The sequence below is a fragment of the Ceratotherium simum genome, chromosome 10 (genome assembly GCF_057802395.1).
Source record: "Ceratotherium simum simum isolate JZ-2026a chromosome 10, ASM5780239v1, whole genome shotgun sequence".
NCBI classification, from domain to species: Eukaryota; Metazoa; Chordata; class Mammalia; order Perissodactyla; family Rhinocerotidae; genus Ceratotherium; species Ceratotherium simum.
In genome coordinates, this window is record NC_141909.1 from 58,268,770 (window position 1) to 58,296,274 (window position 27,505).

Here is a 27,505-nt window from a genome sequence, read left to right on the forward strand (position 1 = left end):
CTCCCTGATTTAAAAATATACTACAAAGCTATAGTAACCAAAACAGCATGATACTGGCACAAAAACAGACACACAGATCAATGGAATAGAATCGAAAGCCCAGAAATAAACCCACACATCTATGGACAGCTAATCTTCGACAAAGGAGCCAAGAACATACAATGGGGAAAAGAAAGTCTCTTCAACAAATGGTGTTGGGAAAACTGGATAGCCACATGCAAAAAAATGAAAGTAGACCCTTACCTTACACCATACACAAAAATTAACTCCAAATGGATTAAAGACTTGAATGTAAGACCTGAAACTGTGAAACTTCTAGAAGAAAACATAGGCAGTACGCTCTTCCACATCAGTCTTAGCAACATCTTTTCAAACACCACATCTGACCAGGCAAGAGAAACAATAGAAAAAATAAACAAATAGGACTACATCAAACTAAAAAGCTTCTGCACAGCAAAGGAAACCATCAACAAATCGAAAAGACAACCTAACAATTGGGAGAAGATATTTGCAAACCATACATCTGATAAGGGCTTAATCTCCAAAATATATAAAGAACTCATGCATCTCAACAACAAAAACTACCAACCCAATTAAAAAATGAGCAAAAGACCTGAACAGACATTTCTCCAAAGAAGATATAGACATGGCCAACAGGCACATGAAAAGATGTTCAAAAACACTAACCAACAGAAAAAGACAAATCAAAACTACAATGAGATATCACCTCACGCCCATCAGAATGGCTATAATTAACAAGACAGGAAACAACATGTGTTGGAGAGGTTGTGGAGAGAAGGGAACTCTCATACACTGCTGGTGGGAGTGCAAACTGGTGCAGCCACTATGGAAAACAGTATGGAGATTCCTCAAAAATCAAGGATAGAACTACCATATGATCCAGCTATTCCACTGTTGGGTATTTATCCAAAGAACTTGAAAACACCAATTTGCAAAGGTACATGCACCCCTGTGTTCATTGCAGCCTTATTCACGATAGCCAAGACTTGGAAGCAACCTAAGTGCCCATCAAGGGATGAATGGATAAAGAAGCTGTGGTATATATACACAATGGAATACTACTCAGCCATAAGAAACGACGAAATCCAGCCATTTGTGACAACATGGATGGACATTGAGGGTATAATGCAAAGTGAAATAAGTCAGAGGGACTAGGTCAAATACCGTATGATTTCCTTCATTAAGTAGTAGATAATAACAACAATAAACAAACACATAGGGACAGAGATTGGATTGGTGGTTACCAGAGGGGAAGGGGGGAGGGAGGAGGGTGAAAGGGATAATTTGGTACATGTGTGTGGTGATGGGTTGTAATTAGTATTTTGGTGGTGAACATGATGTAGTCCATGCAGAAATAGAAGTACAATGATGTACACCTGAAATTTTTACAATGTTATAAACCAATGTTACTGCAATAAACAAAAAATAAAAGAAAAATAAATAAATAAAAAAAAAAAAGCCCATATAAAAAGTGGATGGGCTCAATAGCAGAATGGTGGTGACAAAGGAAAGAATCAATGACATGGAAGAAAGAACAATAGAAATGACCTAATCTGAACAACAGAGAGAAAACAGACTGAAAATAAATGGACAGAGCCTCCGGGACCCATTGGAGGATAACAAGTGATGAATGTTCATGTCCTGGGAGTTCTGGAAGGAAAGGAGACAGAGAGCAGGGCTGAAAAGGTGCTTGGGGGAGGGAGTGAAATGGGCGTGGCCATAAAAGGGCCACAGGAGGAATCCTTGCCGTGATGGAGATGCTCTGCATCTTGACTATCAGCATCAGCATCCTGGTTGTGATATTGTAGTGTACTTTTGCAAGTTGTTACCTTTGGGGGAAACTGGGTAAAGGGTACATGGGATCTCTCTGTATTATTCCTTATAACTGCATATGAATCTATAATTATCTCAAAATAAAAAGTTTAATGTTTTGAAAAGAAAGAAAAATTAATTTCTCAACTAAAACATAGTCTAAGAGAAAAGCATCCCTTAATCCCTCTTCTGACCCTTGTAGCCTGTCTGAACCAGTTAGGATTTGTTTTTTACTGGTGAACTCGTTCTGTTTTTCTATTTTCATAGCCAAGGCTGAGGCAACGTCGAACTCAAGAAGTGGTTCCATTATTCCTTTCATTCAACTAATTAAAAATTTTAGACACAACTGAATTTGTTTTTTTACAGAGGGATTTTTACTTTAATGTCTTTTAAAATGGTTTAAATAATGTCAGTGTTTCCCAGGTGTTCTTACCCTTCTCCCCCATAACAAAATGAATGTCTCAATTCATAGATACCCGTAACTGTATTTTACCCTCAGTTGCCTGACAGCTGCTGGCTTCCTTCTCATTTCTCCAACAGAGCATCGAGATGAGACTCAAGGTGAGCCTGCACGAAGACCTGGGGGCTGCGCTCATGGATGGCGTCGTCCTCTGCCATCTGGTCAATCACATCCGCCCTCGATCCGTCGCAAGCATCCATGTCCCCTCACCAGCAGTTGTAAGTAATGCCGTGTAAAGGGAAACTAGCTTACATAAAACAAGCTCTTTTGTACAGTGTTGCTGGTTAAAGATGCCAGTGGGATCACCAGGACCCCACTCAAATCCTCTCTGTTTGGCCCCAAACACCTAGAAGAGCAGAAAAGGAACAGGTCTGAATGAAGCAACGTTTTCACTGAAAAAGGGAGACTATTTTAAATAAATATATAAATGACCAGAAAAGAATTTATTTTAAATATAGAGCAAATCATATTAAAAAATTACTGGTTGGAGTGCTAACTGTAAGACTGTAGAGACATAAAGATTCATTTCTCACAAGGGGTTATTTAAACAATGAGAAGTCTTTTTGGAAACCTTTTTTTGATTGGTAGCGTCCCTTCTAAATGGAATCTCTTTCCTTTATTAATCATTGGGGATTTTAGGATACCTCTGAAAAGTTGTAAAATATCATTAATAAGCTGTCAAGCCAAAGGTTGGTCAGCCAGTCATTAATTCAACAATTCCTTGATCACTCGCTCTACTCAAGGGTACGCTGGCGGTACTGGGGGAACAATGGGAAACGTGAAGATGAGAGAGATGCCATCAATGCCCTAAAAATCCTCGTCTGCCCTGTGGTGAGGGATAAGCCGGCACGTGTGATCCTCTTCCTGTGTATCACGGAGCATGTTACCATCCAGAAGAGAGCCACGGAGTCAGTTTTATGGTCATTCAGATGAGGGTGGGGAATCAGGGATAAGCTTGTCTTTGAAGCCTATGTAGGGTTCAGACAAGTACAGAAGAAAGAATTTCTCTCCACACTATTTGCTGTTTGTAGGAGAGGCAGAAGAGTTTAGGGGCTAAGAATGTAGGTTTTGGATTCAAATCCCAGATTTACCTATAAGCCATCGGATTTGGGCAAATTATTTAACCTCTCTTTAATTTGATTTGCTCTTCTCTATCATGGAAATGTGCTTGTGGAGATGAAATAAGGTACCACATATGATAGACACATGAATGTAAGCCATTATTATCATTCATTTATAGAGTGGATTTTCAAAATCCAGAGCCCCTAATCTCAAGGTACAATGCTCATAAATATCCCATAACGAGTGTGTTGAGTGAAGCCGCTCTGCACCCTCCCTCGTCCCCTAGGAACGCCTCACCGTGACATCATTTGTCCTGGTTTCTTTTCTCTTGGCAGCAGGAAAAATTAGCTGATGATCCCATGTCAACTGTCAGTTTCTTGTCTGTACTATTTTTTTTTTTTTAAAGATTTTATTTATTTTATTTTTTCCCTCCAAAGCCCCAGTAGATAGTTGTATGTCATAGCTGCACATCCTTCTAGTTGCTGTATGTGGGACTCGGCCTCAGGATGGACGGAGAAGTGGTGACTCGATGCACACCCGAGATCCGAACCCGGGCCACCAGCATTGCAGCGCGCGCACTTAACCACCAAGCCACAGGGCCGACCCTTGTCTGTACTATTGAACATATTTTTCCTTTGAAAAGTTTGACCAGTTTTTTGCCTCAGAGAACATGGGGGAAAAAAGATCAATTTGTCATCTCTTTCAAATCTGCCTGTAGCTGCCTTAGTTTGAGCACTAAATTCTGTCCTATAACCAAATGTGAAACTTTCCAGTATTTAATTATAAATGGGATCCCAATTATCACTGGGATCCACACTGCTATAAAGTTGTCTGAGCCATGTGCCAAATTCTCATTTAATAATTTTTCCCAAATTATAAGAGAAACCATGACTCCTTAGCCTCCAATGTGAATATACAATTATCATTTTACAAGGTATAAGAGGACACTGAATCGCATATCTGTACACTTTTGTATATTTTATTAATACTTCAGGGAAAATGGTACATAATTTTAGAGATCCTTTGGTTGTCACCTTTTTTCTATTTTAAAGAAATTTTTTTTTTTTTGCTGAGGAAGATTTGGCCTCAGCTAACGTCTGCTGCCAGTCTTCCTCTCTTTGTATGTGGGTCACGGCCACAACATGGCCACTGACAGACAAGTGATGCAGGTCCATGCTCGGGAACCGAACCCAGGCCGCAGAAGTGGAGCACACCGGACTTAACCACTAGGCCACTGGGGCTGGCCCTAAATAAAATTTTTTCAATTGAAAATATAATGGGAAATAATGCCTGATTGGAGAAAAAGAGAAAATAGAGAAATGCAGAAGAAAAATAAATCCTCCTTTGCTCCACCACCCAAAGACAATCACTAACATTTGTCTTCTGTACTACTAGCATTCTTTCTACATTTCAGTTGTTTTTGAGTTCTCAGCATCTCATATACATGATTTAGTAGTTTTTAAAATTTATTATCAAAACCTAAATGTTTCTCCATGTCATTAAAATTCTTCATAGATATCCATTTTAATAATTTTAACATTTTGCTTATGTCATTATGTTGTAGTTTTCCTTTTTAGAAATGCAGGCTGTTTCTAAATGCCCACTTCTCAAAAATTCTTCAGTGAGCATCCTGAAGCCCCCTGTGACCAGGCCCAGCCACACGGTAGCCATAGAACCTGATCCCGTCTCTACTCTGTGCCGTCACTCTCTGCCCCAGTGTCTGCACAGGCTGCTCTCGCTACACTAGAGGGCTGTTCCCACCCTGCTCCACATCTGCTCACCTGCCGCATTGCTAGCTCCCATTTCTCCTCTATTTCAGTGTTTATAGGCGGCAAGCCATTCTTAGGACTGGTTGGATTTTTTTCCTTTTGTTTTTGCTCCTATAGCAACCTCCCCACAACTAAGACCTATACCATATTATACTATAATCTCCTTTAACTTGTCAACGTTTCCAACTAGACTAGAGCCGAGTGACCATGAGGATTGTGTCTTTCGATTCCACAGGTGTATCCTTAGCACCAAGTAGAGTATCTGACGCATAGTAAGCACTCAATAAATGCAATCGTCTCTGCACCGTCAGCAGTGGATAAGAGTGCCTTTTCTGCCTGGGTTATTGCCACCGTTAAGCATTCTAACTTTTCGTTCATGAAACTGACGTTGTCCATTTTTTATGCCAAGCTGAGGGACTATAGTGATAAACAGAATCACTATCATTGTCAATATGCTAAGGGACAGTCTCTTAAGATGGATTTCCTCAGTCTTTGACAAAAAAATTTAGTAAGCTAAACATTGGCATTCCAGTTGGTATAATTTGTGTAATTTTTGGTTCTTTGACCAGTGGTGAGGTTGGATCAAATCATTGTATTTGTATTTTTTTTATTTTTTTTTTATTTTTGTTTATTGCAGTAACATTGGTTTCTAACATTGTATAAATTTCAGGTGTACATCGTTATACTTCTATTTCTGCATAGATTACATCATGTTCACCACTCAAATACCAATTACAACCCATCACCACACACGTGCCGAATTATCCCTTTCGCCCTCCTTGTATTTGTATTATGTCAAATCATTGTATTTGTACTTTTCTAACTCGCAGAGTAGGCAACAATCTTAGAATGGGCCCCCTCTCACTTCCAGAGATGGGAAATTTTCTTTATGTAGCTTGAAACACATGGACTTGACTGGGCTGCCCTAAATATTTTGAATGGTGTTGGGCATCTTTGGAATTTCAGAACAGACCCCCCCCCTAAATCATAAGTAGATGAAGAAAGATAATGGCCTAGAGGATCAGAGAGACAAATGTTAGGGTCTCAATATGAAGAAATGCCTCTTGGTGCCCTGTCTGCTAGGCCAGGACCAATTCTTCTATTATGCCCATGTCACATTACCCATGAGTGTTCCTTCGCTTTGCATGAGGCTTAATGCAGCGGTCTTGTCCTGAGACATGCCAGGGGTTGGGCAAAACCACCCAAGCAGCTTGTGGCCCCATCTTTGCAGGCCTTATGGTGAGGGGCACCACCTCCACTCTAGCCAACATGGAGAATATTTGTTTAGCTTCTAAATTAAATTGTTCTGTATCAGCAGGGTTTCTTTCTTTTTTTGCATTGAGTGGGGCTAGGGGGAGGCAAAAGTCCCTTTTTTTAATAAATACTGTGCAAATTTAGATTTTTATGGTGATTGGTGTGGGCCCCTATAAGATGGAGTAAGGGTCCTTCACTCCCATTAACACGGTAAGGTCAGTCTTTATGAGACATTGTTCTTACACCTAGACTGTTGGAGTCAGTCATGCTTCCTGCTTCCCTTTTTAAAAGAACTCATACTGGAATATTAAAATTTAGCAGCAAAGCTTTTAAAACTTACCATGTAAAAATTAAAATATGTGAATCAGAGCTACCTGTTATCCATCGTAACCCTTAGAGGTCACCTAGCCAGGACCAGCTCAATTGTGAGAGGCTCTTGTTAAGTCCTGCCATTTTGAGTATCGTTTACCTCAATGTTGTCTCTTTCTAATTAAACCTGTTGCTTTGGCGGGAAGGAGATTAATTGGCCTGGTGAGTTTAACCCTTCATATAGAAATATATTTGTTGATGGGAAAAGATGATGCTTATGGTGTATTTTTAGGTGAACTAAAGTAGGTTACACAAGAGTGCGATCTCATAAAAATTGTATGTATGTATATGTGTGTGCATGTATACAGAAATATATATATACAGACACATACATATGCAGAAAATTTTGCATATGCGTACATACGCATATGTACATTGATACATATATACATGCATATACACATGCAGAAATTCTGCAAATATACACATATCTATGTAAATGCATACATATGTATATCTTTGTATACACACACACATGCACACATGATGTCTGGAAAAATATAATCCAAACTATTAATAGTTCTTATCTCTAGGTGGATGTTTCTGGATAAGTTTTTATTGTCTTCTATTTGCTTATGTGTTTTTCTTCTCCAATAAAATGTATTACTTGTGCCATTTAGCAAGTTTAGAATTTAACCTGTTATTGAAGTTATTTCTCTTTTAATAATTCATTATTTCTGTGTATTTGCATTTATAGCCCAAACTTAGCATGGCCAAATGCAGAAGAAATGTGGAAAATTTTTTGGAAGCATGCCGAAAATTAGGAGTACCACAGGTAACATCAAACTTAGTCCCAATGATGATGTTTTTTAGTAAAGATTTTATTTAATATATGTGTTTGAACTCACTAAATAGATGTACAGCTTTGTACATCCTTTTTAGTCTCGGTCTTTCTTGAGGAATATATTGAATAAGTTATATAAAATTTTAGTTTAAATTGCTCTATTGCAGTGAAATAAAAGTGGCTTAAAGCAGTATGTTCAATTCTGAGGAAAAAGGGAATATAATTTCTTTAGGGTTTTGAAATAAATATGAAATTTCAAACTTGAAAAAAAAATTTAATCAGTTTGATTCTCTACTCCAAGAGCAGAAATTGCTGAGGCTTCAGTGAGCCTTCTTTTGGGTTCCACAGGGTAGAATTTTGGAGCTGATGGTTTTCTTTAGCCAAAGCTCTTAAGCAAAGCAGACCTGTAGTTGACCACTAATTTGTTGATTTTCATGGCCTGTAGTTGCATTTTGGGTTTGTGGATCAAAATAGTCAACATTGAAAATATTGTAATTATTGTTATTATTATCATTCATCATCATTAATAATAACAATATTTGTATGTTGCTTTATGGTTTGTTAACTATTTGCTTTTACATTTTCCCCTTTAGTCCACTGTAGACCTATTTGTCAGTTCCCTGTAGCCAGCTCAACTATAGTTTGCTACTTTTTCTTTCTCCCAAGCTAAGCCCCAGCCTCAGCCAGGTGGCTGGTTTGGGGCTTTTAAAGACTTTGCTATTAGCAACATAAAATTATTTCTTCAGGAGACAAAAGCCAATCCACTCAAAATTGGGGGGTAAGTTGAGAAGTTTATCATCAATGTGATAAATGGAAATGGACAGAAATTCTATTCTTATAGTTTTCTTCTGTCTTTTCTAATGTTCCAGGGATATAGTAACTACAGATTGTATCATGAGATGCTATTTTTGAGTCTGTAAAGGTATTATGTTTCAATGTAATTCTACTCAGTGATAGGAGTTAGTTATTGGAATTGAGAAAAGCTTTTTCCCCTCCCTCCCTCTTCTCTTTCCTTTCTTTCCTCCATCCTTCCTTCTGTCCTCCTTCCTCCTTCTTTCCTCCTCTCCCTATTTTTTAGCTTGGGAGGTTTGAAGGCAAGGGTTAGTGGTAGGCTTCTAATCTTATTTGGGGAAAAGGAGAGAATTATTAAAGCATCTTTAAGTCAGAGCTGTATCAATAAAAAGAAGCATACAACTTCATTTTTTAAAAGAGTATAATCTTTATATATGGACTGAATGTCTTTGTGATCAATCTAAATGTTTTTCAACAATGTTAATCTGTGTGTCTGTATTGTATGTGTACATTTTAATATTGCATATACATTCTTGGCTTCACACGCTTATGAAAATTCTTATACACAAAGCTTTTCTAATGATTTGATTCTGTCATGGGCTGATAAGATTTCCCATGTGTGAGTCAAAACTATCATACCAAGTTTCAGATGATAAATTATTCATGTCTGTACTAGAAAGCACTGATGAGTTATGAACTAATCCCCTGTGATATTTTTAAACTCATCCAAGTTTTTTGGCTTACAGGGATACAAAATGAAATGTAAATGCCCTTCACCATTTATTGTGAGTAAAGATTGGTAATTATAATTTCCTTTTAAAGTGAGGAAAAGGAAATTAAATTACCATAAAAATGCAGAGAAAATTTTACCATGATTTCTGAATTATGCCCTTAGCACTAATAGGCAACTCATAATTTTGAGGAGGTTGAATGACAGGGAGTAAATGACCTTTTTTGCCAATGTCCCACTTAACTATGCTTGGTAAGAATTATATCACTTTGGCTATTTTTTAAATTATTTTTAAGATCTGAGGTAATTTTCAGTTTTGCGTTGTGTATATGTGCGTGTGTGTGTGCGCACGTGTGTGTGTGTATACATCTATATCCATCTTGATAGGTAACCCACTGGCATTTTACTGGTGACTAGAGTTACATTAAGTTCATTGCTGCTAGAAGAATTCTGTTGGATAGGTAGCTGTTGAACTTCTTTAATGAGATAAGTTAAAGGAAGGAAGGAATATTCTAGTGGTAAACCAGAAATTGCCAGTTGGACGGCAATTGGCAGATCTTCCTGTACACTTGAAGGAACATGCTTTCATCTCCCAAAATGCAGGGAATAAGTTATTGGAAATGAGGAAATATTTTCATCTAAGAATATGATAGTAAGTTGAGGGGAGGGGTGAAATGACTCCCCCTCACTTAGATAGTTAGACTTCTTTCACTCGTGAAGAGGGTTGATGTTTTGGGTGTATATGTGGCACACTACAGTTGATGATTTCCACTAAAAAGATAGTTATATCACAAATCTAATTGTAGCAATTCTCCACTTGCAATCAGACATTTTAAAAGACTGGTACCTAATAACAGAGAACTTGTAAGATTACATTTTCTTATTTGCATCAAACTTAATATTTGAGTACCAAGATATTCATTGATTTCCCAGTGACAAACATAGTTAATTCCTCCTAATTTGCAAACTTTTCCTGCTTTCTTCTCCAGCCATAACTTATCTAGATACACACAATCATAAGTCACAGAGGTCTTGAAGTCTGTATTTTTTAAGCTAAATATCTAATTGACAATGATAAATCATGCTGTAGAGACTGAAAAGTCACAGCTGTGCTCTAAGCTTAAGTTTGTTGTCCTTTGTAATAGAATCACAGTTTGAAACTACAAGCCAAAGTCAGAGTTGGTAGCTTATATAATTTTATCAGGTTCCTAAGGGTGGAATGTGGTTGCTGAGCAGATTTAGTTAAATTATTACATTAAAGTAATACGATGGGATGGAAGCAATTTAAAAATTGTTCCAGTTGTTATAGTTTATTATATTTTCTTTAGAAGTACCCCTGGACACAATCCCAGGTTTGGTCAAGGTTCATGAAGCATTTTATTGTGTGCTTTATAGAGTGGTTCTGGTGTGGCTTACCTATAAAGGTGGCTTCTTCGAACTGGCTGCGTTCAGAATTGCCGACAGTGGAAGCAGCCCAGTTTATTTGCAGAAGGTGGGAGTATGTAGTAGACAGGTAATGTAACTCTAGACCTCTGTCTGTTGTTGTGACATTTGGATAAGACTGGATCCATGCCCTTGGATCTTAGTCCGGGAGAATAGACAGCATTTGGAACAGTAGACACAACTGATAGAAAAGAGATGACGTCACAGAAAGAAGTTGCTGATGGAGTTCTGGAGAAATTCTGTTAGAGTGACGGCAGGCCTACTTGGCATCAATTGTGAGGGATTCTGGTATGAGGTAGAGATTTGCTAATGAGAATGCCAAAGAAAAATCCTTAAAAACAAACCAGAAATGGCACTCGCTGGCAAGTTTCTTTTTCGGTGTAGGGGATAATGTTTCTTCAGATAGTTATTTCAATACAGGTCACTTCCCTTCCTGCTGCCAATTTCAGGTGCTTTGGGTTTTTGGTTTTGTTTTTGTTTTTCTGTTTGGAGCCAATTCCCCAACTAAAGGGACACAAATTGAGTGAACATCACCTGGAAGCAGAGTGAGAGTGAGTGAAGAGTGTGAGCAGAGTGAGGGAATGCATGAGGTTTGGGGTGAATTAGCCCCATCTGTGCTGTTAACTAGTTATGTGCCCCGAGGCAAGCCCCTTAAAACTAGGAGCCGATAACCATTTACTGAGAACTTCTTACACACGCATCATCTCCAATGCTCACTTGAGGATTGGAGGTAAGTATTTTATTACCATACTAGGAGGAAGCTGAGGTCTAGAGAGCTTCAATAATTTCCTAAGCTTCTAGTCACAGCTGGTAAGCAGCAGAGCTGACGTTGGAACCCAGGTCTGTCCACATCAAGAGCCCACCCTCTTTCCAGCACACACGTAGGCTCTCTGTGACTGAGTTCCCTGCTCTGCAAACTGCTGGTGGTGGACTTAAGCAGTGGATTTAAGCCACAGTCTCCAAGCCCTTGATTCTTTCCAATGGCCTGCACAGGAGGCAAGAGAAAGCCAAGTGGGGAGGCTACAGATCACTCCCACCCCCCTGGCTTCAGCCAGAGCAGTTTCTCTTTTGCCTGTGGCATAGAGATTTCCAGCTAAGATTTCCTTGAGAGGAAAAAGTGTTCTATTGCTAAACACAGTTTGGAAACCACTGGGCCCCTAAGGTTCCCTTGGGCTCTAATCGTCCGTGAAAGCTCAGTTACGTCATGCGGCTCCGTAACTGCCTCCCCCTCATCAGCTGCACAGGGTCATGCATCATGGCACCCTGGAAAATCTGGGGATTGGGTGATTGGCACCATCCCACAGCCCCTTGTGGTGTTGATGCTGCTGGTCAGAATCTGAAGTGGTCTGTGACCTCTGGTGCAAGCATCAACTTGATCTTGAAGACAGGCCTACCCTTGGTGGGCTTCCAAACTCTTCAGGATACAGCTTTTGTTTCACCCAAGAATCTGACTCCAGTTAAGCCTGCGGGTCAGGAGGCTATTTATGGACATAGTGAGGCTGCCTTTGCCTTCTCTGAATCAGCTTTGCCATTCCTGGCCTCTGACCTCGATATAGAGGATTCATGTTTGGCAATTGGGGGTTTCCAAATTGATCCAAATTTAGGGCTATTTTAGGGCTCTTAGTAGTAAGTATTGTCTCAGGTCGAGAGAACTCTCTGATTTATAAAACATCAAAAGTATTAGAAAATAGACATTTATTTGGTTTACCAGGGAAATTTTTCTACTCGATTTTAAACAAGTAGCTTTGGCCTCAGACCTCTGTAAGGAGCAAGGTTCTTTTCCTCAGACCTCTGTAAGGAGCAAGGTTCTTTTTTTTTTTTTTTTTTTTTAAGATTTATTTATTTATTTTCCCCCCAAAGCCCCAGTAGATAGTTGTATGTCATAGCTGCACATCCTCCCAGTTGCTGTATGTGGGACGTGGCCTCAGCATGGCCGGAGAAGTGGTGCGTCGGTGCGCGCCCGGGATCCAAACCCGGGCCGCCAGCATCGGAGAGCGCGCACTTAACTGCTAAGCCACGGGGCCGGCCCCAGGAGGAAGGTTCTTACTTTAATAGACTTGCCCTCCTTAGATGAGGAGGGAACTTAGACTAGAAATGCACTTTGTTTTCCAGCTGCCCAGCCCTTCATATTCATTACTGTCTCCAGAGAAAAAATAGAGAAGAGGACTAAGGGCAGCATCTCCATCGACAATGGTAGACATCTTGGCCGTCCTGGGCCACTTCCTGCCTCCCTGGACAGCACAGAGGCCGGGGGGTCCTTGCAGGGCTGTAGGAGGTGGAAGGTTTTCATTCTATGTCCATTAGGACAGGTTGCTGGGTGTCCCTCAGCTTCTGCATCAGCCAAATGGTGTTAAAAATAAAACCCTAAATGACATTCAGATGTTGACAACGATTGTGTTGAGATAAGTGGAATTATGGCTGAGTCTTCTTCTCAGTACCTTTTATATTTTCATTTTGTCATCTTTTATAATGAGATATTATATTTGAAAGTAATAGTAATAACTCCTACTTCACACCCGTTGTGAGGGTTTAGGAAATTATACATATGTCACTGATCTGAATTTTTTTTATTGAAAGACAGTCTATAAGTTGAAGCTATGTTGTTGTTGTTTTTTTAATCTTGAGAATAGAAGAAATGAGTTCTTTCTCCTCTTTGAGACTTATGCCTCTTTTTCTTTCCCAAATCAATGACTTCAGTATCAATTTAAATCATAACTAATAAACACTTTTTTGGAGGGGTGAGATTCTTATTACAAGATTTATTTTAATTTTCCACTTACGTTGGTTAATTCTGAGGTTGAATAACCAGAGGCACAGGCTGACACGTTTATTATTTTATTAACATCAATTTTTAAATTCATAATTTATTAGAAAGAGCCAGTCTCTAGCTTGGAAAATCAGTCACATCTCTAATAGATAGTAGGTGTTTACCATTCATATAAGAATCCTTTCCCACCATGTGTCTCCTGGTGGCAGAGTCACCTCTGGTAACGGTCTGATAGCCTTTCGTATGTGCATGGTTGGGAATAAACATTTTAGAAGCAGCATCTTCAAAAAGTTTTAAATTACATTTCTAGATAAATGAGCTTACCAATATTAAAGTTACTCACCGAGTCCATCAAATTGGCGATAGTTTTCATATATTTGGAGAAAACTCTGGAAACCCTTTCCTACTTTCCTCCACTCTCCGCCACATTACACCTTGTCAAGTAGGGCTTTAAATTTTCAGAATGACCATCAACATTCCTATGCTATGATATTTTAGATTAAAAAAATACTTTGTAAGCATATTGACTTTCAAAATTAAAATTATATTTAAATACATTGAATATGTTCTAAATTTCTTATAATTTAGTCTGTGTTACGCTCAGAATACCTATAAATTAGACCTTTTGCCATATCTGCATACGTTTCTGTTTGTCATGTTTGTGGACCCTGAGCCAATCTTTAATAGTAACCTCGGTCACAGACTCTTGTGTTGATGCTAAGAGAATCAGTTAACCTCTGGCGATCTGGATTTCTGTTCACTGTAATGGGAAATAGCATCTGCACTTGCCTCTGAGGGCTCGCAGCGTATTAACTATGTTTTTCAAATGTCTTGCGATAATTACTAATGCTCTGTAAGTACATGGTGAAATTTTGCCTCTTTAAATTTCCTTCCTTTTTAGTATTTTCCTATTTTAATTTTAAGAAAAAATTAAGTGTAATTTCTAAGTCCCTCTCATTAAGACTCAACTTTGGAAAGCACAGGGTCAGAAAGCTCTCAGGTTCCCCTGGCGATTTCTGCCTTGGTTCCCATTGTAGCATCCTTGCAGGGGCTGATGTGAGGCCGTGGGCTGGTGACATGGGGTAGAATCAGAGAGCAGTTCTCAGAGGCCACAGCAGCCCATGCTGTACACATTATGGTGATTCAGATTTTTGCCTACCAGACAATCTTAGACCCATGCCTTCTTCTTTAGAATTGTAATTTAATTTAAACCAGCCACCATGGACTGTGCATCTAGGCCCTATCCACTTTAATTGAATTAAGCCCAGAATCTGTGGCATCGTGAAATGATTTCTAGGATGAGAAGAATGTTCTTTGTTGCTCACTTCCGTGAGAAGTGCACTACTGAATTAGTACACTTGAAAACTGCAAAGACCATCTGACCCGCGTTCTTTGATGGAGTTGCTGGGGAGCAGACCAGACATTTTCCATAGGGTTCTGGGAAATGTATTGAAATATATACTGGAGATAGAATGATTTGCTTTTAACAAGGAAATACCACTTTTGTGAAAATCACATTTGAGTTTGTGGATGCCTTCTGTCTTACGTCTGCTTTGCTCGCATTTCGCTGGTTAAGTACAACATTGCAATAGGAAATTCTTATTGCAATAGAAAACCTCTTTTCGCTTAGATGTTTCCCCATCTGTTAATCCTTGACCAGCATCTCTCTCCCAGTGAAATCCAATCTATCTGTAACTGTTTGAATTCTTGGGAAAGAGGGGTAGCTTTGTTGCTCCAAATCCAGTGAGAAAAGATGCATGATCTGAATAGATGTAACATGATTTATTAATATCTTTCAAAAATCTTTTGTTAAGAGTATCTCTACCTCCATAAATTAAAATGAGATTAGAATGTTTTTAATCTTATTCAACCCGCTTGACGTTGTAGCATTTCTACTTACCCGAGGACTTCAAGCTAACTTCAGGGGGTACAAACAAGACCAAGTCTCAGTCTTAGAATCATCTTCCAGTTGCTCTGTGATTTGCATCTGCTTAGCAGTGAGGCTCAAACAAAGGGCAATATTGTAGCAAAGTATGTTATAAAATATATATTATATATATATTTTAAATGCTTTGCCTAATTTGGAAATAAAGCTGCATTTATGCAATATATCACAAATATTTTCAATCCTTGTTTCATTTAGGAACAAAACCACAACTTTTCTTTCATACTGACATATCAATTATAACCACTATTCATTTTAAACTGTGGTCCTTTCTGGTTCAGGAATTCAGTGTATCAGAAAACCATTTGCTTCCTGACAGCGACAGGCATCCAGGGGTCAACTTGGAAGACATAGCATCTTATTGTTGCATTTAGTTGATAAAGTAGGAATTCTGCCTCCTTACATGGTAATTGTCAAGTAGCTGAAACATGGAGGCCCGTGCCCCCCAACCATACCTGTTTAGCAGTGAAGAAATTGACATGATAACTCTATGTGGGATATACTTTTATTCTAACTGCACGTCTGAGAAGTCTCCTCTAGACTTTTGGTTTATATGTAGTTGCAAAAATGTGAAATTTAATGTACTTTTTGACACATGTAGGGACATAATCAGAACATTCCCCAGAGTTTATCAATAACCCTAAAAGGAAAATCAATTAGGTGTATGTAATACCTTTCAGAGAGAAATACTTCACATTCAGTCTTCATAGACCAGGGTAAAAAATGCATTAAGAGAATGGTGAGGAAAGGTGGGGATTAAACTTTAAAGTTTATGTTTTTTCCTTTAGTAAGTTAACACCTAAATGTCCCAAATGAAAAGCTCTTGTTCTAATGCCATTGGTGAGCACATGATACCACTTGAATATTAAAACTGTTTGAATGCCAGAGTGACATATACCCTGCAGAACATTCTATTCCTCAGTAGTGAGATTGTGGGTGAAAGATTTCTTTGTCTTGTTTGCATAAAACACATTGGGTATGCTACTTATCCTTTGTAATGAATTAAAAAATCTTTGATGGTGCAACGGGTTTTACCTGCTTGAAAACCATTAATAAGGAGTAACCTCTTGCCATTTGCTAGTAACCAAAAATGTGTGCTTCTTTCTAGCTGTTCCTCTGTGTATTTTTAATTGTATGCACTGTCTCTTTCTATTCTGATGGCTGCCCTCGGAATAGGCTGACCTCTGCTCTCCGTATGACATCTTGCGGTTGGATTTTCGTCATATTCGAAAGACTGTTGACACTCTGCTGGCACTCGGGGAGAAACCCCCACAACCAACTTCTGCCCTCCGCTCCAGGGACCTTATAAGCTTCTGTCTTGTCCATATTCTCTTTATAGTGCTGATCTATATCACTTACCGCTGGAATGCTCTGTCTGCATAACGCCTGCATGTGCTTCTAGGCACTCTCCTCTGTCACCCTGATCCCTTACGGAGTCCTTCCTCCATCTGAGCCTTTGCCTTGCAAACTTCCATCCCTGTCATCTCTAAAGTAATCTCTCAAGTTTTGAAGCTGAACATTTACAAGTCACATTTTCAAGAAGCACAAACTTTATAAATTTTAGTTCCCATTCAATAATTTCTCTCACCGACTGAAAAGCAGTGACAAGAGTGTATCCATACCTCATGCTTCTTCATCCACATGGTGCCAGCAGCAGTGCTATGCAGTTCCTCTCCCAGTGAGCTTCGCTGCCTTGGGTAGAGTGGAGGAAGGTACCAAACAGGAGCAGAGGGGATTTAGCATGTGGAAATCTTTTCTTTGGGATAGTATTTAAGTGAATCCTAATTCAAGACTGGCTAATTGAGCTGTAGAGGGGCCTCCTTGCAGAGGAGACAGAAAACTAGCATTTTGGACCCAAATTGGTCTGCAAAAAGCTTTAATAATACCACTATGGACCAAGATGAAAAATATCATATTGAGAATGACGGCTTTGCTGGCCATTAAGTTGGATTCTTCCGCTTCCTACAATGGGAGCCGTGAAGGGCACCAGGGAGGGTTGCTGCCCACTTCCACCCTGAGCAAGCCCCTCTGCCCTGCTGCATGATACAAACCTGTGCAGACCGGGCGCTGGGGCAGGAAGGGCCGTCGCTATTAGAGCGCCACCTGGAGGATTCACTTGCACACCACTTTCCGTATAGTATTTTTACTTCTTACTCCTTGTTAGGTCTACGCTGAGGCTCTTAGGACAGCATTTTCCAGAAGGGATTTCTATTTTTAAATAATGTAATGGTTTGTTTTGCTTTTTTGCTACATCACATCATAACTGCAGGTCCAGAATGTGAGGATTTGACTGTATTCGTTTTCAAATAAAGCCATGAGTCATGGAACATTCTTGGTCCTGGCGCTTGGGTTACTATGGCAGGAGCCAATAATAAGATTGCTCTTATTTTAGAAGAATGTAGTTTAATGACTCAAAATTTCCATGTAACCTTTGATTTCTAGTGACATTAGCAAGCAGCTTTTATTTTTAAATAAGCTTAAAGGATTATACATTAACTATATCTGCTTTTGGAGCAATGTAATCAGTTTGTAATTAAAAGCAAAAACCATTAGAACCTTATCTAGGCCAAGATATTCCTGGTTCTGGAATATCTTTTTCCAAATGAGAAGGCCCTGCTCCAAGATGAAGTCAGTTTCCTCTATGCTTCAGTCTATATCTCGTTAGCAAATTTTGTTTCTTGAGTTGGGGAGATGATGGAGTTAACGTCCTCAAGATACATTTCTAGTTTACTGAGATGCAAATAATCTTCACAGATGGCTACTAAGAAGATAATTTTATTTTTCTGAACATTTCCATGAATCTAGAGGACTTGAGAATATGGAAAACCCTCCTAGTTAGAAGAGTATATTTGTAAAGATTCTTTGTTGCTAAATCAGATCAGATTTTCAAACAGGAAACATTCTTTACGTGATAATATCTTGAGTTAACTGAGCATTTTTCTCCTGATCTTGTGTTGGTTGGTGAAATACAGGGTATGTGGAAGTTCTCTAATTAACCTCGGTTGTGTATAAATAACCCGCAGCTGTACTGATTGCCTTGGTGCTATCTTGTACTCCTCAATCTGTAACACAATAAAATCCCTTTGTACAATGTCAAACGAGCACCCGGAGCCATAAGTTGCTTAATAAACACATTTTGGGTGATTATTCCAAGTTTTTATCAGCTCGTCAATACATTGATTTGTGCATACCCACAGTAATGCTCAGCCTTTCCATCCAGCTCTGTGGTGCATTGAGGCTTCCCTTTAATGGTCACCATTGTTTGTTTTATTCTCTTTTTTGTGGGGGGTAAGGAGGAAGAAGAGAGATGACTTACTGAGTGACCACCTGAAAGAAAATTCTATCAATAAAAACTGAGTAGAACAATTATGTGAGATCAGATTTAATTTTCAGTGTTGACATTATTCTCTAGCAACGTTCATGTTTCAGTTCTGGCATCCAAAGTATTCTTTGGATGCACTTTCATTTTTCATGTTATTAAGGTATCTGTACCTTAATGTGCTGCTCCTCTTGGGATCTGTTGGATGGTATTTTTTCATCAAGTAGTATGGTAACTAGCAGAACACAATTAATTTAGCCCCTTAGGCAAAACTTTGAATGAACTGTCTTGTCCATTATCAGACTGTTGGTTTCTACTCAGAATATTAAGCCTCTCCCTGGTTCTTCCCCAAGCTACCCACAACACACCAACTCACATGCTAGTGCAACCATTAGCCATTGCAGTGAGACTGGGGGTACCTGGTGGACCTGGCTGTCGTCTGAGAGGTGGTCAGAGATTTAGTTGTGTGATTTATATGTGCATGCTAAATCTCCTTCCCCTCACAAGAAAGACCCTTTTCTCAGTACTTCCTTCCAGTATTTATTAAGAAGAACTAAGTTTACTTTTTTTTTTTTTGAAATAGAAAGAGCTATTTGAAATAGAAAGTTCTCTTTCTCCAGTTCTTCCAGTTGGTGGCAGCTTGCCACTCAGTGTCAGGATTTCCAAAATATGTGACAACTAACTAATGTCTATTAGTTCCTTCTATTTATGGATTTGTGGTCCGTATGCAGCTCACTATCCTCAGGGAGAGACACTTACAAAATGGGGCCCCACAGAATTCAAAAGTAAGACAGCTGAGTAGGAATTTCGTCAATGAGAGTAGAGAAACAAAGGCACTTGATATCTCGATGTCATTCATTTGTGAGTAAGAAATTAAATTTAGTGCATGGTGCCTAGGGTTATCTCTAAAATCCATGGTCGTCCCTGTCATAAGGACAAGAAGTCATAAGGACAAAGGATGTTTCAACTACACGGTAAAAGTAATGGATGATGGATTAAAATTTCAAGACACTGGAAGTGGTTTGGATTAGCTGAAAAATTTTTTAATATGATTTTATTTCAGGAGATTAGGTTGTCAAAATTAGGCTTCAGATTTTGCAGTTAGTTAATCAGTTAGGTATATAGAATGTGCCCTTTCTTCCTTCTTTAATCCTATCAAGGTCTACTCCTTGGCTTTTCAGTGTGTTTTTGTTTATACTTATGTTCATTCATTCATTCCTCAAATACTGAATGAGCGCTCGTTGTGCAAGGCCCCGTAGTAGGCCTTGGAGATATAAAGGTGACCATGACACATGACCCTGTCTTCAGAAACTTACATTCTATACCAAGTGTTGGCAAACTTTTCCTGTAAAGTGCCAGATTGTAAATATTTTAGGATTTGGGCCGTCCGGTCTCTGTTGCGACTGCTCCGCTCTGCTGTTGTAGCGCGAAGGCAGCCATAGGCCGTTCGTAAATGAATGGGCGTGGCTGTGTTCCAGTAACACTTTATTCACAAAAACAGGCTATGGGCTGGATTGGCCTGCAGGCAGTAGTTTTTGGACCCCTGATCTAGTGGATCTAGTGGACAAATAAAGAGGAATTCAGTGTGATAAGGACCTGTGGTTGATCAGATCCAAGATTCTGTAAAATACGTGGACTGGGGGCCTGACCTTCCGTGGGGAATAGATGGTCTGTGAAGCCTTCTTGGAACTATGATGTTTATACTTACACCTGAAAGATGTGTAGGAATGGCCAGACGAAGTGGGTACAGGTTAGGGAGGTGAGAGAAGGGGTAGATGTGTGTGGAGAATGAAGTATTCTAGAGAAAAAGACTAGAAGGTAGCATGGCTGGAAAGTGAGAATCAAATAGAGTGACAAGAAATCCTCTCAGTCTGGAGGAGTTTGACATGGTCTCTATTTTGCATTGGTAGAAACTGCCCCCAGAGTGCTCGGGTGGCAGAGCAAGAACTTGAAGCTCTCTTACGTTAAAATAACGCAGACAGTTTTATTAATCAATTTAGTGCCGGGACTTTACATTTTAGGAACAGACTGAACAAAATGAAATGTGCTAACGTGAATGACTTCGTTTTGTCTAGCAGCTGGCCTGGAAGTAGGCGTGTGACTGTTTAGGAGCATAAGAAACTATAGAAAGAGGAGAGCCAGGCAGTGATGGTGATCTGCCTGCTGCCACGAGGCGCTTCCTGCCAGGACAAGATGTCTGTCCCTCTCTACGAAAAGAAGCCAAACGAGCTGAGTGGCAGAGCTGCACCAAGTTGAGGGTTCTCTGATTTCCACCTGATGTTAAATTTGGTAGGACTTAACGTGGATAGGACTCGCCTGGGCACAGATGGAACGTACTCGCTTGTTGATCAGGGAATTTATGGGAAGCAGCATGATGTCGTGGAAGGAGCCCCAGCTCTAAGACAAGACACATGTTCAAATCCTGGTTCCAGTACTTACCAGCTGTGTGACTTTAAACTCTCTACATCTCAGTTTTCTCATCTGTAAAATAGAGATATTATATCTACTTTGCAGGGTTATCGTAACGAAATAAGCAACACAAATCTGTGGCAATGGTGCCAGACATACGGGAGGGCCCTCAGAAGTCTTTCAAAGTTCAAATTCAGTCTTTCTGGCTTGCCTGCCTTTTCCAGCCTTGTTTGTTGTGGCTCAGAAGAGGGGTGGGTGAGGGGATATCAGGGAATAATTGATTCCACCATCAGAGAAGCAACATAAAGCACGAGTTCTCCAGAGGGATCAGAAGCATTATTTTTATGCAAGATATTACTTTGTAGAGAGACCCTGCTCTGTGCTTTAAAAAGAAACACAACAAAAGGAGCTCATGGGTGTACTAGAATAGTCTACTGCCACATTCTCAATGACAGCCAATAATATCCTCTAACAATGAAATTTAAATGCATTTGAAGTCACTGTAAATGTACAGCAATCTCTGCATTAAGTCCATCATATGCAAAATGAGGTGGCCCTTCTCTGTCATTTCTCATCCAGCTATAAACCTACAGCAATTCCTTCCCCATCACAACTTCTAACTCAGTTCAGGGCTTCCCTCCCCCGTGGGATATGCAGTGACAGGACTAGTGTGATGGAAAATGGCCTTCTGGCCAACGTCGATACCCGTTTCTCATTTCTGGCAGGCTCCCCTTGCTCACCCTGTCAACCAACGTCTCAAGTCGTAATTCCCCTCAGAGTCTTCATCCCAGTCCCGTGATGGGATAACCAGAAGCGCCATGTTTTTATAAGGTTTTTATTGTCTTATGCTAGTCTTCTTTGATACCTCCAGCCCCATCAGTGTAATCTGGGGGCACCTTTGGGCTTCTCAGAAGGTCTGAATGAAAAGATAAAGGCAGGAAGGAGGCAAGGGGTACTTTTTATGTCTTGTATTTACTCCTCATCACCAGCTATAAGAGTGGAAAGGAGAATCTTGGACTCTGCACCTGGGTTGGGAGTGAGGAGACCAGGAAGGTGAGAAATGCCTGGGAGAAAGGATAACCTGAAGCTAATTGAGTGTGTGACGTCTCCAAACATCCCGTTAGCAGGAGGCTGAGGCCTCAATACCTTCCCATCCCTGTCTAGCTGGAGCCCCAGCCCTTCCCAACCATGACCTCTAGCTTGGAACCTCAACTGCAGACCACTGGAGCCACCACTCATCAATGGGACTGGGGCAGTCAGTAATGGAGACATGTCACATCTCAAGCAGGACTCGGGATAGGACACCTAGCCCCATAAAAGCCGTGTTGTTCACAGAGATTAGGCTCTGTGCAAATGTTAGTACTAGACTTCAGGAGCATTCGAGACTCAACATAAGTAAACACTGAGATGGAGAAGCAAAATGTTTTGTTCAAAATGCCTTGGGCAAATCCCTCTTTTTTAAATTTCTATTCATAATCCCTGCCCAGTGTTCTATTGGTCTCTTAGTGTTTCTCTCACTGATTTGTTGAGCTTATGTGTCATGTAAAACAGTTTGTAATTTGATGCAAATACTTTTTTACAGTTTGTTGTTTATCTTTTAATTAATTTGGGGTTTTTTGACATGTGGAAACTTGAAACTTTTAGGGAATCAATTGTTTTTATCTTTTCCTTTGTGATTTTTTTATATCGTTTTTCTAGCTTAGAAAATCCTTTCTCATCCATTTATCAGAGAAAATATTAAATATTCATCCATATTTTATTGGGAAGGGTGTTTTGGGTTTTTTTAACATTTAACTCAAATTCATTTCAAGTTGATTTTGGCATATGGTGTAAAGTGAAGATTTATTTTTTCCCCATATAATGCCTTGCACCAGGAGCTTAACCATAATTAGTAGTTGTTTATAATTTCCTACCAAGCTGGATGTGGACTTGGGTGCTGTGGGAGCCATAGGAATGAGGAAAACACATCCCTGCCCCCATGGAACCAGCCTTAGCAATGAAACGCGATTCAGGTGATTTCATAAGCCCGTGGCAGATGGCGTCAGGAAAAGATAAGCACTGACATCTGGCTGTGGCACAAGGAGGAAGCACCGTCCATCCTGGCCTAGTGCATGGCTCATGGCTCACAACTCAGACAGAACCTCTCATCCTTTTTCAGGTTGACATTTGGCTACTCAGATGTCAAGCAGCATAAACTTCATGCCCAACCTAAAATGCCATTGATGACAAGATAATCTATTTTGATACACAGCAGCCACTTGAAATAATGGTTAAAACTGCTCTTTAAAGAATCAGCTATCTTATAATATGTATCTTCTATTATATCTTATATTGTGGCCATTTCTTAAGGCTTGGAGTCAGAGTGGGAGACATTCTGAATTTACCACAAGTTAGGGAAGTGGGAGGGATGGGGAATAGTGAGATGGTGAGAATGTAGAACCAACTGACATTTTGAGGTTACAGGAAATGTCATGGTGTGTCCTTAGAAGATCTTTTGAAGAGGAGAATGCCTGTATCTGTGGTACTTTATGGAGAGTCCTTCCCTGAGGGAGCAGGAAGATCTGGTTCCTCAAGCAAGAGTCACATGAAGGGAAGCAGTTCTGTCCAGAGACCCTGAGGGGCTTCATGTTAAACCCTGTGTGCATCACCTGGGGCTTGATGCAGATCCCACTTAAACTCTCCTTAAAAACAGCGATCGTCGGGCTGTGGAGAACACACCCTCATTGGTAGACGAGAGGGAGTGCTTGCCATGGAGTCTTTTCCCAGCCAAGGAGACACACTCTGGAAGGAGATTCCCTTGTATCAGACCAGGGTCAAATGACAAAGGCGTAAAATTATTTCATCATGTTCTTTTGTAGACAGTTGGGTTGAGCATGTAAAATGCTGCAGTCAGGGAGGGACTCACATTGATTATTTTCCTTGGCTAGTATGTGCTAGACATTTCCCAAGAGCAAAAGTACAACATGAGAAAGTAGCAGGACATTTGTGTCTGACAGCTTTATGAAAGAGTCTTAAAAGAGAGGCTGTTGAAGGCTGTGGTTAAAATTACTTATTTATAAGGCTGTTCATAAACTGTGACGAAAGGATACCAGTCTACAGCATGCCTCTGTTCCGGAGATCACAGGAAATAAAATGAATTAAATCAAGGTTTATGGTCACTAGAATGGTGTGTGGTCTGTAAAAATGAGTATTTGAGTTCATTTAAAATGTGTGAGAGGCTATTTGCAATTTTGCTTTATAATAACATAGGCTAGTAGGTTCTTGGTGTGTGGTTTCCAACTGACTCTATGTAGCTCAGTTATTTAGTATAAAGCTTTTTAAAATGTTTAGATCTTTTGAAGATTTCAGGATGATTGGGAGCCTTTCTGGAACAACCTTCACTTGTGGAAAATCATTATTTTCTCTGCAGACACAGGCAAGGTCTTTGCAATGGGTTGAAACTAAGGGAGGGAGCACAGTCTGAGGTGATCAGAGCTCAGCTTAACTCCCGTCAGTAATGTCACAAGATTTTATGATTAGATTCCGGTCATCTAAAAATCAATGTTTCGTTCTTCTTCTTTTTAGGACAAGCTGTGTCTACCCCATCACATCCTTGAAGAGAAGGGCCTGGTCAAAGTGGGCATTACTGTTCAAGCGTTGCTAGACATAACTGTAACAAAGGCTCTGTTCACATGAAACCAGCTCCTCTCCTTTGGGTCAGCTCGAACTCTTCTCCCGTCAGAGATCCTGAACTCTGCTCTCCGCACCTGTCCCCTCCAGCCTCCCACTCACTGCCTGTCAGTTCCCCGACTCTAGTTGAACTGAAGAGAGGACATAAGAGATTTTCTACCTTTCAAAACTGACTTCTGACGTTAAGTGACAGGTATTGATCTTAAAACCAGTGAGGGAGCTGGTTATGAAGAACTGAACAGCACATCAATGCCTTGTACAACCTCCCTCATCCCTTCCACGCTCACCCACTGCCATTACCAAACACCAAGCACAACTGTTTTGCAGCAAGATGCATTTGTTTTATTAAAACCAAACTCATTGTGTATTTAGTGGGGGGAGGGGGACTCAATCAGGTTTTTCACCACCAAATTTTTCAAGAAGTTTCTTGAGACCATTGCCTTTTAAAAAACTATTTTCGACATACAAAATATTTATATAAATATTATTTATTAGTGAGTTGTTATTCATCCTTTGGATGCAAATTGTAAATTAGGAAACTATTTTATTACTGCTTTTTTGTGGTTAAACACTTTATTTTAATATTATAAATATTGAGTTATTTTCTATCCTCTTTGGTGTGCAAGTAGTTCTAGGTCTCAGTAATCACATTTTCTGGTGTATATGACTCAGAAAAAAAAATTTAAGCAAAAAACAGGTGCTTCTGTGACAAGAACTGTTTTCTGGGGAGGTGTTATTTACACTTTGGTTTATGGGACATTGGTCTTATTTATATTTCTGCATTCCATCCAGTTTCCTACATTCCATCAGCCCTGTTGTCCTCTGATATAATGAACTGACTGAATTCAAGTGAGCACCCCAAAGTTATTTGTAAATAGTTGTGATGGAAAAAAAAAGACATATTAAACTTGAAGATAAAATGTGAACTATTATTTTTTTGGATTCATACTTATTTTGCTATGCACAAAACATTCACATTTTAACACGAAGAGTAATAAGTGTTAGCATCATGTGTCTTGAAGTATAATTTTGCACTGTGACTTGGGTAATTAAAGAAAGTCTAGCACCAAAGGTAGATAATAAGGAAATGGTATAGGAAAGTGGAGATGATATAAAGTTTGTTGTTTAACCAAAAAGTTTTTTAAGGGCAGCTCTGACTGAGAGTGATCAAGAATTACTTAAGGCACATAGGACCTGGATCAGGAAACCAGCCCTTTCTGCAACTGCCATGTTTTAAAGAGGAAACGATGCTGAGCTGCAGATGTGCTCATTTTATTGTAACTTAGTTGGTGGCTTTCCATGTGGTCCATAAAACACCGCAAGATTCATGGTCTCTGGTGTGAAACCGCAGAAGTGAGTCCGTAAATTGGTGGGGCAGCTGCATGCAACACCAAGGTGGGCTCAGGAGAAGGTTAAGTAAGTGTTGTTTGTGAGGCTGAGCGGCTTAGGAGGGAGCAAGTTCAAACAAAATAATGACTAGAGAAGAGCCAGCGAAGGAAAGGGACCCGAGATGGTCTGAGAGATTCACATAAGGCTTCACAGACACGACACCCTGTTTTCGGCGGGTGCATGTGTGCCCATCTGCCCTGCTCTCACAGATATCCCGGTCACTCATCTTTCAAAGTCGCGTGGATGCTGACTGCATCTTCACCTCTGTGAAAAGCCATTATAAGTTTTCAGAACAGCAGCAGCCACAATTTGTAAGACAAACATAAAGGTGAACACAAAAGGAAAAACACCAGGAGGACGGTATACATTGAACACAGACTAACACCAGCCAATGCCAAGGCTGCCCCCCACTCTGGGCAGGATGGAGGGGTTGCCGAAAATGGTCATTTGGATTGGCAGCTAGCAGTTATTTTCTATCAAATGTACTGTGCACTTTAACCTAACTTAAAATATATTTTAATATTTTCCTGTACTGCACAAATACCTGTTTTGTCAAGTAGCATAATGATGTAAAGAAGAAAGACATTTTGAACAAAGAGCGTATTCAATGTAAGCAACATGCAGAGGTTGATTATGGAAATAGGAATTTAGATTGCTGCCCCTTGATGGGCACTCAGAATGCAGGGTCCTGAAATATTTTTTTACATGTATATATGGCAACATGAAGCTCTGTAATCCTTGTTTTGAGAGATTTTTTTTTTCAAAATTAAAATATTTCTTTTGATATTAATTTTCAGTATTTTCTTGAAGTTGGCTGTATAATACAAATGGCTTCAATATTTTGTAAAATGGCTTCTTTGTTCTTCTAAATGCAGTACTTGTATGGCTAAGACATCTTCCAGATCCTTGTACACTGTTTATATGTGCAATAAAATGTGCATGGCCAGCTGACAGTACCAGAAGTGGACAAAATGTACATAGTGCAGATATCCTTCCTTTTATTATTTAACAGCCATTAAAACTTGGAATTTGTACAAACCATCTTCTGAATGACTTCCCTGTCTGGCGCAATAGTGGACTGTGGTCACAAAAGAAATCATAGGTGTCGTTTCTGAAATAGATTGTAACAATCATCTAGTGTAAATATATATGTGTGTGTGTATACAAAAGTATATACGTAAAATATATATGTATGTATGTATACATGTGTATGTAAAATCAGGAGAATGAATATATATATATAAATAGAATGAAAAATATGTATATATTCATTTCTCAGGGCAGTTTTTTTTCCCAAACTAAATCTTACTTGGACCCACAGAATGTAGAGCAGTTCAAAGCAGAGTCTCTATGATGTGGTGGGGCTAGAGGTGGAGCTATAGACTCAGGACCCTATACCTGCGCCTTGGATGGTGGCTCCAGAGCGTCTCTGAGGAAGCCTTAAGGTTCTGTGGGGCATGTTGTAAAACCATGGGGTCTGGTCCTCCCTCCTTAACTGCCTCCTGTGGAAT

The 27,505-nt window shown here is 39.7% G+C and overlaps 1 protein-coding gene across 4 annotated transcripts in view; it reads left to right on the top strand.

The window, feature by feature from the left end:
• The window catches only part of LRCH1 (leucine rich repeats and calponin homology domain containing 1), a 198,001-nt gene extending 172,470 nt beyond the window's left edge, over positions 1-25,531 (top strand). For 2 of the 4 annotated variants that reach the window (XM_004433649.3, XM_004433650.3), the window contains 3 exons: positions 2,374-2,511; positions 7,445-7,522; positions 16,385-16,699. In XM_004433649.3, the coding sequence (XP_004433706.1) occupies positions 2,374-2,511; positions 7,445-7,522; positions 16,385-16,591 (423 nt within the window). In that variant the 3' untranslated portion in view covers positions 16,592-16,699. Of the gene's footprint in view, positions 1-2,373; positions 2,512-7,444; positions 7,523-16,384; positions 16,700-24,500 lie in introns of those variants that run through there. The other 2 variants (XM_004433651.3, XM_087436055.1) reach the window with 1 other exon arrangement.
• Positions 25,532-27,505: the final 1,974 nt, after the last annotated feature.